This window comes from Rhamphochromis longiceps, linkage group LG10, assembly GCF_057381845.1.
Source record: "Rhamphochromis longiceps isolate RC_006_pf linkage group LG10, R_longiceps_female_GT1.1, whole genome shotgun sequence".
NCBI classification, from domain to species: domain Eukaryota; kingdom Metazoa; phylum Chordata; class Actinopteri; order Cichliformes; family Cichlidae; genus Rhamphochromis; species Rhamphochromis longiceps.
The window spans coordinates 58,371-70,117 of NC_140566.1; the positions used below are offsets into that span (position 1 = coordinate 58,371).

Sequence of the window (11,747 nt, forward strand, 5' to 3'; positions counted from 1 at the left end):
GGAGGAGAAGTGGTTCATCCGCACCCAGATCTGTGGCGCCTTCATGCTTACCTGCTGAGAGGTTAAACTTGATTGCTACAGGTTTGCCACCTAGTGTGATAGCGACAATTCAGAGCACTAGGGCCTCATCTACTAGAGGCTTGTACGCTTGCAAATGGCGAGCCTTCGAGCAATGGTGCCAGGACTACCACACTCTCCCATTTCAGTGCTCTATTGTGGATGTTTTGACATTCCTGCAGGAGCTGCTGGATAAGGGCCTTTCATTTTCGACAATTAAGGTTTCTTTAGCAGCTAGATCTGCTTGTCATATTGGCTTTGACGGGGTGACACCAGGTGCACATCCCCTTGCCATACGTTTTCTGAAAGGTGTTCGCCGGCAGAGACCCGTGCTTAAGTCGATTGTCCCTGCTTGGTGCTTGTCTTTGGTGCTGGAGGCCCTTTGTAGCCACCCGTTTGAACCCACTGAGTCTGTGGATATGAAATTTATTTCATATAAGACTGCATTACATCTTGCTTTGGCTTCGGCAAAGTGAGTGGGTGACCTTCATGTGCTGTCTGTGCATCCCTCCTGCACGCAGTTCTCTCATCATGGCCACAAGGTCGTATTGCGTCCAAATGCTGCCTATTTTCATGCCTGCATCTTATAGCTCAATGGAGTTTGACTTGCTGAGCTTTTGCTCCCCTCCTTTTGCATCTGAGGAGCAGAGGAGGATGCATTCTCTTTGTCCAGTGCGTGTACTACGCACCTACATTGAGTGCACTCAGAGTGTGTATTTATGGGACCATCTGTTTGTCTGCTTCACTAATCCAAATAGAGGTAGAGCTCTGTCTAAACAGAGGCTGTCCCACTCGATTATGGAAGCTATCTCACTGGCATACGGCACCAGAGGTCATGTGTTGTACCTCATTCCTCTCCTTCAGGGAACAGAAGTTATAAAAATAACTGTTCGTTTGACCAGGTACCAAAATTCTGGCTCTTTTTAGAGAACCGTTTCTTTCGGCTCGACTCACTAAAAAGAGCCGGCTCTTTCAGCTCCCAAGTGGCTCTTCAGGTTGTTTTATTGCTTTAATTAATTTATTATCAACAACAATAGAAAATTATGCACAAAATGAACTACTGATGTAAAAAATTTATTTTTATTTATATATGTTTATTATATAACTATTCTTTTATTTATTCAAACCACACAAAATGTAAAAAGACACAGCTGAGACACCCACATCTACATTATTCTGCATTATTCAGAAATCAGATACGAGATTTAGCCGAGCCATTAGGCTTGAACCATGAAAAGGACTGAACAAGTGGGTTAGCTAATCTCCAAGGATCTATTAGGCTTAACTCTAAACAGAAGTTGTGTAAAAATGAACTTATATGATGGGATTGGAATTTAGAGTGTGATCTATCAAGCCATTTGTCATAAACCATATTGAAATCTCCTCCTAATATAAGATTGTTTGTGGAGTATTTGTGAGATAGTTCTTTTAGGTGATTGGCTATTTCAGTTAATAAAAGTTTGTTCTGAGCAACATTGTTGTAACCATAAGCATTACATAAAATCAGAAAGCTATTATCCACTTTGAGTACAAAAATTAGCCAATGTCCAGATTGCCTTTCCTATGAGTATCAATTTTATTATGAACGTTTTTAAATAGTAAGGCTACACCAGCTGATTTGTTAGTACTGTGACAAATATAAATAGTAGTACTCTATAAAACTGGGAACACTGAATCCCTTAAAATTGAATTCACAAAGTGCAAATGACCTCTAATAAAAATTATTATAGTAAAGTACCAAATAGGTAATATAAACAGTAAGTATTGAGCCTGCCTTTTTAAAACTTTTGGCATTCTTAAAGTTTGGTTGAAGAAAGTAACTTATTTAGTATTGTTAGCAAAACACATTGTACTCATAGAGTAATGTGTGAATAGCTGGACAGTCACCCAGGGAATACCCGAACTCCGCTGATGTAACCGGCGTGCCCTCGGTAGTAGACGTTCTTCCCTTCAGCTCTGGCTTGCTCCATTTTGGGCCAAAATGCAGCTCTTTCCTCCCAGTCTAGTTTGGAGAAATCTTCCTGGGTGTGCAAGGAGCTAGATGCCTCCTCCTCCAGGAATTCTTGGTCAGATTTCCAGAAAGTGTCTCTGTAGTGGTGAACTGAACTATTATTTGTTGAGGATTGCCCGCTTCTTTTTTCACAAGGCGATGGTGGGTGTCCACAGCGTTGCCGAGTGAAGAAGTGAAGAAGCCCAATGTGGCACGATCTTAGCTAAGATGTCGATAACTTCTTTGCTTCTTCGTCGTTTTTTTCTTTTCAGTGTTGAATTTTCAAGTTCCAGCGACGCATGTATTGTTCTAGCCCTTGTGATGTCCACGGGTCATTTTTGTCCTCTAAAGAAATCTTTTGCTATCAAAAATGTGTTTTTTATTCATCAAATGGTCTGAAAATAACAGAAGTTATTCATTACTATACTATGAATGATTGGAATAAGTTTTAAGTAATTTGATTTATTTATGTGGTTTTTATTGAATTTTATAACATTGGTGGTCCTTGTAGGACAAAAATGACCCCAAAGTACAAAGTGTTGCAAAGAGCCGTATTTTCACACCATACTGCTTTCAAACATCTTTGATCTTGGATCACTGATGTGTGGGGTCAAGCACTGGTCATAACAACCACAACAGGCAGCACAATGAGGAGGCAGGTGCTCTATATTCAATGAAATTTTATTTATACAGCACCAAATCACAACAACAGTCGCATCAAAGTGTTTCGTATTGTAAGGTAGACTCTACAATAATACATACACAGAAAGTATGCTCAAAAGCTTCCATTGCACTGGAGATTTGCATACTTTGATGAGCATACTTTTTTTTACCATGTTGTGCAAAGCAATGACCAGTAGGACAAAGCACATATTGTCCTCTAGTATAATGAGGAGGGAGAATCAATGTTCAGGAAGATCCAGGGTTAGAAGATATAGAAAATATTGTCAATATTTAGAGCACATGCTACCCTTTCTCTGAAAAAGCACATCAGCCACCTGCAGAAGTGGAAGAAGGCTATGAAGTGAAGGAAAGTGATGAAGAATCTGAACTATGTTCAAGTAGGTTCTCAGGCATCCAGGACATGGTAGTCTGAGGAGCTTGGAGAGAAAGTGACTGGGCTTCTTGAAGTTTCTTGAATTTTCAGAATGTGAAACTGAAATAGAAGATGTGTCAGAGGACTACACATCATCCATTTCAATTATGATGAAGACAAAGAATCAAGCAGGAAAGAGGAATCAGCTGAGACAGAGGAATATTTGCAGTAACGTGAGGAAACACTGATCTGGTCTTCTAACCTTCCCAGTGACAGACAATGCATGACTCTCTCATGTGCCTCAGAGAAAGATGATCTACCACAGTCCAAGCACATGTGCCAGGTCCCATACTCCTTCAGTGGCTTTTCTACTCGAGTACTGAAAGCATTATACACAGTGTATTCTGCTTGTATTCTGCTTTTTAACGTTCACGTGCCAATGGATGCATCAGAGACCAAGTTGGGGTTCAGTAACTTGCCCAATGACACCTTGGTAAGAACTCCAGACTAGAGCACACAGAGATTGAACCAACAACCATCCAATTAGCAGATGACCTGCTCTACAGCCAACTCGATGACGAACAAGGAGGGACAACGAGAGAGGAAGAAAAATGGACCGAATGCAGCTGTAGGTAGAGCTGGGCGATATGAGATTTTTCCATATCACGATATGTTTTTTTCATTTCAGGCGATAACGATATCTATCACGATATAAGCCAAATAACTAAATTTGTAAGATTTAAATGTGCCGTTGCTCACAAGTAAAATGTGAAATAATCAGCCGCTTGTTTTGATTTAAATATTTATTTCCCATAATAAGTTAAACAGGGCAGATGTACTTAAGGAAAATGAGACTTCAGTTTCAAATAAATAAAGGCAAATATTGCAAACTAAACAAAAAGCAGCCACTAAAGCGTTTAAGTTTGAAAATAGAACAAACAAAACAGACTACTAAATTGTCACTTCCACTTAGAAACAAAATATTAATTCTAAAAATAAATCTTAGTTTTTTTTACAGAAGAACAGACAAAATTGACTAACTTTTGTCAATATCAAATGAACTGAGAACTAAAAGGAAATTCTCACTCTCCTTGTTGTATAGCTGAGCTTTTCCAACAGTTTTAAAATAAAGATGCTAACAGAACATTCTTTAAATCCTAGGTACACATCCAAGGTGCAACACACACACACACACACACACACACACACACACATATATATATATATATAAACTTTAGTCTGAAAAAAGCCTACAGGTTGTGGGACAGGAAGACAAGTCTATCCACTGCTTCAGGCTTTAAAGCGGCCCTGTGGCAAGTCACAATATTACCCCCTGTACTAAATACCCTCTCAGAGGGGCTGCTGGTTGCGGGGATGCACAGGTAGCGCTTTGCCAGGCAGCTAACTCTTGGGAAGCTTCTGTCGTTGATTTTCCACCACTCAAGTGGGTCCATTTCACTGTCTGCATCAGGTGCCAGCAAGTACTTTTCAAGCTCCTTTTCAACTGTCTCTTTCTCAGTGAGCCCTGTGCTGGTGGGGTGGGATTTCTTAAAGAAACTGCCCAGTGACTTTCTCTGTTTCTTCTGGGTTGGTAGTACTGCAGCAGCTCCACCATCTTCTGTTTCCTCCGTTCCAGCTGAAGTGGATGGGTGCTCAATTTGCCCCAACATCTCATACACTGCTCTCATTTTGATGGCATCAACGTGTTCTGCATTAATGTATTGTACTTTGAAGCGCGGATCTAGCAGGGTTGCAACATCAAGCAGTTCATTTGTAATCTGGTCATTGTACTTTTCATCAAGGTATGTCATGACTGTCATCTTAAGGTCTTTTGTAAGTTGTGTTTCATCCTCAGATGGTTTCAGAATCTGTGTTCTGAAAAGGTGAAGCATCGGCTTGAGGTAGGACACACTCACGTAACACTCTCCAGAAAGTGAATCTGTGAATTCCAGTAGTGGGTTCAGGGCCACATGCACAGACTCCAGAACATCTAGATCTTGCCAGGAAGGAACCAAGTGCCTGGTCTTCTTATCTGCACTGAGGACCTGAGAGATAGCTTTATGTTGCTCCAGAACCCTCCCAACCATTTTTTGGCGTGAGCCCCACCTGGTGGGCGACTCTGTCACTAACTTGTGCTGGGGTAGGTGAAGCTCCTCCTGAGCAGCAGCCAATTCCCTTTTCTTCTTCCAAGAGAAACTGAAGGTGGCCACCACTCTCTTACACACGGCCACAGCTCGCTCCATCCTCTTGTCTTTGCCGGCTTTTTCTGTGGATAAAAAGGTAAATAATAGCACATATTAACCTCAGAATTTAATTTAAGATTTTTGATTTTTTTTTTCCAGTCACAAATAAATTTCACTGCCCTGAAAACACATTTACTTGCTATGATTTAAATTTTGCTGACAGACTGACCAAATTTTTTTTTCTTATATTTAAAAAGGTGACAGAGGCTGGTGTTATCAACATCATTGTTTGACGTTTTCATCACTTGTTCTTTTTGTCTTGAATTGCCCCATTTGGTGGAATCATAATTTAATGTTCTTTATAGGAAAAAGAGCTGAGGTTCTGTATTAGCCAATTGGGATCCTGATAGAACCCCAAAATTCTAAATTTTATTTGGCACATTTTGTCAACTTGATTTACACTGAAGAGTGACTGAATATTTGCCTATTATGCATGCCAACAGCAACTATTACCTCAAATAAATAGGCTGACATGAAGAATATTCTTTCTGATGTTTATTTTTTAACAATAACCATTGAAGTGATTTAGATCTCTAGCTTTTAATATGTTTACATGGGCTCAAAAACACAATTAAAAGAGGCATTTTTAATTTTATTCTGCTTCCCAACTTACCGATAGCTGAGTGAAGTCGATGTCTGAAGCACTGCAGCCGGGTCCAGTTATTCAGGGATGTGGCCTTCACTATATTTGTCCCACTATCGGTTGTGATGCAGACTTGTTTGTCTTCACTCAGTCCCCAGGATGCAAGCGCTTCTGACAGTCCTAATGCAATTACTTCACCCGTGTGGTCGTCGGGAAGGTAGGCAGCTTGAAGACATTTGCTTTTCAGATTCCAGTCTTGGTCGATATAGTGGGCAGTAAGGCTAAGGTAAGGTTCTGACGTGCGACTTGACCACATGTCGGATGTAGTAGCGAAGAACGATACAGTTTGTAGCTCCTTCTCAACAGCCTCACGGCACTCTCTATATAGCGTTGGAAGCGCTATCTGAGAGAAATGTTTACGTCCAGGGAGTTGGTAACGAGGATCCAGTACCTTAATTAGCTGCTTGAATCCTTCATTTTCGACCGTGTTTATTGGTAGCATGTCTTTAGCAAGACAGTAGGCTATGGCATTCGTTATGTCGCTATGTCTCTTAGCTTTTTTGTCATATGGTAAGACGCTGGAGAAAGCCGACTCAATTGACTGTTGCTGCTTCGCAGGGATTCCCCCGGTTGTTTTTGATGACAAATTAGCACTTTCAGTCAGAGATTGAGCGTGCTCTTGTGGGTGGCACTGCTTCAGGTGATGAAACAGGTTAGTTGTATTTCCAGTCTTGGTGGGAACATGCTGTCGGCACAACTTACAGTGCGTGCTACTCTGTTTTTTGTCAGACTTCAAATAGCCGAAATATCTCCACACTACGGAACTTTTCCGGCCCTTCCTTTCGACAATCTCTTCGGCATTCGAGCCGTCATCTGTGTTCTCTTCCGTTCTCTCGGTTGATTTTTCTCTACTTGGTGCACTCGTTTTCTCCATCACCCAGTCGACACGGCGGTTAGCTGCTAGCTGCTTCGCAAACAAATACGCACGTGCGCCTTGGCACTTGTGCTGTACGTAACAAGTCACGTGACGTGACGCTGCGGCTGTGATTGGTTCGGCTCTGCGCTACTTAATTTGGATTGGCTGACTTTTTTTTTTTTTTTTTTTTTTTTTTTTAAGAGGACAAGAGCGGCGAGGTCTATCGCGATAGTTTAATTTCTCTATCGAGTAAAAGTTATATCGCGATACATATCGTTATCGTTATATCGCCCAGCTCTAGCTGTAGGCATATGTGGGTGTGTTGATTCTTACTGCCGTGCATCCAGTAGAGTCGCTACGGCCAGTTTATGACATCCTGAGTCTGGTAGAGAAGTTTTAAAGGTGACACAAGATTAATGATAGAAGCACAAAAAGGACATAATTTCTTGATAAAGACACAATAGATGATCATCGTTCATGACACAAACGTGCTCCCATTTGAGGTGTATGGTGTGTGTTGGTGTTGACTTGACTTGAAACACAAGTGGGTGTTTCTCCTGCTGTGATGTAAGATCCTGGTATTGATGTGACTGTATGAGCACCAAGTCCCCTTCAAAGGACTCTGTCCCCTCCAACAGAACATCCAAGTAAACCAAGGAACTTTGAGACAAAAACATGGGCAGCATGTGATGCAGGTCCAGCTGTACATGGAACATGCTAGTGTGCGATGGCAAACCGTCTGTCCTGCAGTCAGGAAACGTGAGTTGTCCCTAACATTGCAGGTTTTCAAAAGAAAACAATCACCTGTAACAGCTTGTTTACTGTATATGCCTCTTGGCCTGCAACTGCAGAAAGAAAGCTGTCCATGATGGGACCAGTGCAAAGGAATAAACCTGAGCTTCCTCCTGCACTTGGGTCAAATATGGACACGCCTTTGTCCTCATGAAAGTTTGCCTTCACTCAGACTCATGCCCTGCTGTTCCTACCATGCCAAAATATAGAAAACTGTCAGGCAATGAGTTGGAATAAAGTTGAATAAAACCTTGAAACACAGAGATGGATGATATTTTATACTTGTTGCTTTATAAACAGTGAAAGCAAACGGGGTCATTTTTGAGCCCTGAGGACCACAGGTGTGATTATGTGCTGCCATTTAAAATTTATAAATGGTTCAAAAAAAGAATTCTCACTAAAGTTCAACATACAGCACTCTGTATGTTGAACTTTAGTGAGAATTTTTTTTAAATATTTAATTTAATTAAATATTTAATTTTCTTGTTTTATTTTCGCTAAAAAACAGGGTGTATTTTTTGTAAACAAGGTCTGGTGGCCCTTAAATGTAAAATGTTGGGTAAATTATGTGTTAATGTGTTGGTCTTAAGTAAAACTAAGGTGTAACACTGAATTGATTGACAATTTATACTTTTTACTTTAAAAAAACAGTCAAATGAAGTGGGGTCATTTTTGACCCCTGAGGACCACAAGTGTGATTATGTGCTGCCATTTAAAAAATTTAAATGGTTCAAAAAAATAATAATTCTCACTAAAGTTCAACATACAGCACTCTCTAGTTATTCAGATAGTCAAAATTATCTAAATAATTAAATATTTAATTTTCTCAATTTGTTTTCGCTAAAAAAAACAGGGTTTATTTTTTGTAAACAAGGTCTGGTGGCCCTAAAATGTAAAATGTTGAGTAAATTTTGTGTTAATGTGTTGGTCTTAAGTAAAACTAAGGTGTAACACTGAATTGATTGACAATTTATACTTTATACTTTAAAAAAACAGTCAAATGAAGTGGGGACATTTTTGACCCCTGATGAACTGCATTGTATGCAAATCGGGAGGACATCACAAGGGCTAGTTCCAACATTCTCTCCTGCAGCTCCGTATTTTCTTTGTTGAAAGCAGACATGCCTTTTTCCAAACCAGATAGTTTAGCTTTAGCTTCGTGGTCAGTGGCTGCGGAGCTCTTGGAGGCTACCGCTGACTTAGCTGAAGCTTCTGCTTTTTCCCATGTCATCTTCTTCTCTTTTAAATGGCAGATTTGGTCCATTCAAAAAAGTCTCAGTCCTTGTGTCCTTGGGCAAGACACTTCACCCGTTGCCTACTGGTGGTGGTCAGAAGTCCCGGTGGCACTAGTGTCCGGCAGCCTTGCCTCTGTCAGTGCGCCCAAGGGCGGCTGTGGCTACAAAGTAGCTTGCTATCACCAGTGTGTGAATGTGTGTGTGAATGGGTGGATGACTGAACGCGCTTTGGAGTCCTTAGGGACTAAGTAAAGCGCTATACAAATACAGGCCATTTACCATTAATTGGATCAATAATTTCTTCTGAGTAGCTGGAGATTCAAAATGTTATTCCCCAAGGAAGTAGTATTAGTCCTGCTTTGTTCAACATTCGTGTGCATGGCATGGTTAGTAGGGTGGGAAAAGAGTTTTGATGTTACTCTGTTTGGAGATGATGGGGCCATTTAGAAACGAGGAAGAAACTTTCTGTCTATTTTCTCTCAAATTCAGAAAGCTTTTGGAATAAGTGTTTGTGTTTAGATACCTGGCAGTATCAGAATGTTGATGATATATAGAGCCAGCATAAGATCTGTCATTAATGGAAATATTTGAAATGCCTTTAAAAATGATGAGATATAAACTTGGGCTTAAGTATTTGTTACCGGCACCAGACCTAGGGGAATCTGGACCGGCAGCAAGCGGCACACAGGCTAGGGAGCACTGCGTAGCTAAATATGAGCAAACTGTGGATTAACAGAGAGGACACCGAAGTTAACGTCTTGCTCAGGCCGGAGCTCATTTATTTCTACATATACAAAATACAAATCACACTAGACCATACATTCTTCCCATAAAATAACAGAGTTGATAAACATAAATAAAGTTAGAAAAAGCATTATCTCAAAAGCAAAATAAATACAAACTAATTCAAAATGACTTTACATACTCACAACTTAAACAAAACACTCGCGGCTAAAGCATAACAACATACCAAAATAACCCATCTCACATTCACACAACCTTTCCCCACATTCGCGCCATATACGCTATTACTTTTGAACATGGCGTCCCCTGAACGCAACACAACATGGCGGCAGACGACTGCAAACATTGTTTCACCAATAAAAAGCTTTGCCCTTAATACATGTACTCAGTACTGCTTGGCTAACACTAAAACAAACAATACAACACATTTTCGGAAGTCACAGGTTGCCACTGTCATAGCATATACTTATAGTGCTACGTAGCATTATGCCGATGATACACTAATACTCATTACAACAAAATACCACAAAACAACATCATCACTATCATCTCAAAATATAGCCGAACAGTTGTTACTCAACTTGCATGACATTTAGAACCAGTTTGGTAACATAAAAGTTTGTTTGTCAGTACCTGTGGATTAATAGAGAGGACACCGAAGTTAGCGTCTTGCTCAGGCCGGAGCTCATTTATTTCTGAGCTGCGCATGCGCAGAGCCTATAGCTAGAGTCTCTCTGATAGTTCCACAGCAGTGCAAGAGCACCATCTACTGGCGTAATGAAATATAACCATGGTCTGGCAACACATAACAATGTCAAAATAAGTCACAATAATAAACAAAAAATAAGGGGGTAATTGGTTTTCTTACAAAAATAAACACGTAGCTTTTCAACCTGCTACATATTTGATGAAAATGAAAGGACAAAATGAAGTTGTTCCAAACAAAACACCAACTAAAGCCAAAGTTGGCTCTGGTGCAAAGTTATAATTAATAGTGTTAATTAAAACTCTTCCTGAGCTAAAGTAGCTCATGTTTCAAGTAGTTGTCAGCAACTTTGCAGTTTGAGACAAGCATGGCATTTTCACTGGTAGTTCCTGTCACTGATGTCCAGAATGAAAATGTTAAAGAGCTTTGGCCTGCTGTGGTCGTGGCTATTAAAACGGCATCCTTTGTTGCACTGAACATGGTAAGTACAAGTTCTTCATGTTGAAATAATTTGGTTTCTACGAGGTTTCAAATAAAATCAAATCACTTTTATCGTCACTGTTACTGTTTCTCATCACTTTAGATGCACAGTTTGTAATGTGGAGGTTTGCAGAAAATTTGGGAACAGGAAGTCTTTGCTGGCTGAGTAAGTAAAAGTCTTTGTGAGCTGAAGTAGTGTATTAGTAGGTTGTGCAAGAAGCCTTGGGAAATAGATGCTTGTCGTTTTCTCTGACTCTTGTAATATTTCAGATCCACTGAGGACAGATACAAAGCTATATATCATGCAACCCGGTCCCGCTCCATCCTCTTGTTGGGAATCGGATGCTACAAGAAACTGGATCAAAATGTGCAAAAATGATACTTAGAGTAGCTTAAATGTTGTCACGTACTGCACATTAAACCAGTTATTACACAGTACTCATAAGTGTAACATGCTGGTACAGCAGTGCCAGTTAGACTGTTGATACACAGAGTTAAATAACGCTATTAGATCTTTGTGTATTACATTACAGAAACTGCCACTGCAGACTTCACAAATGTAACAGGTGATCAAACGCATCCTCATTCTCTTCCCCCAGCCTGCAGACTCGTACCTAGTCCAGGTGTATAACCTCACCATTCTGTGTTCAGAGGAGTACATCATAGAGCACCAGTCAGTGCATTTCCTGGTGCAGCACGGATTTGACATCAGCAAGCAGTATGGCCACAGAAGCCATACTGCTTGTTCACAATTACCACTGGCCATAAGCCAGTGGTAATTGTGAACCAGAGGGCAGGGATCGCACTAAGGTGAAACACAGACAACCAGTTCACAAATGATAATGAAATAGAAAGGCGTGACATGCAAAAAAAGCCCATTTTTTTCTCTGTCAAACCTGTAAGAGAAGCACTTTGCGCTCCAATCACAAAATGGCATATAAAATGGGAACGGAAAGCGATATTGA

The 11,747-nt window shown here is 40.4% G+C and overlaps 1 protein-coding gene across 1 annotated transcript; it reads right to left on the reverse strand.

The window, feature by feature from the left end:
* Positions 1-4,333: 4,333 nt before the first annotated feature.
* Positions 4,334-6,843, reverse strand: LOC146660078 (E3 SUMO-protein ligase ZBED1-like). Its single transcript, XM_085421621.1, has 3 exons — positions 5,940-6,843; positions 5,005-5,349; positions 4,334-4,761 (listed from the first exon to the last, which is right to left on the reverse strand). Exons 1-3 carry the CDS (start codon positions 6,841-6,843, stop codon positions 4,334-4,336), a joined length of 1,677 nt encoding a protein of 558 aa, XP_085277747.1.
* Between the last annotated feature and the right edge of the window lie 4,904 nt (positions 6,844-11,747).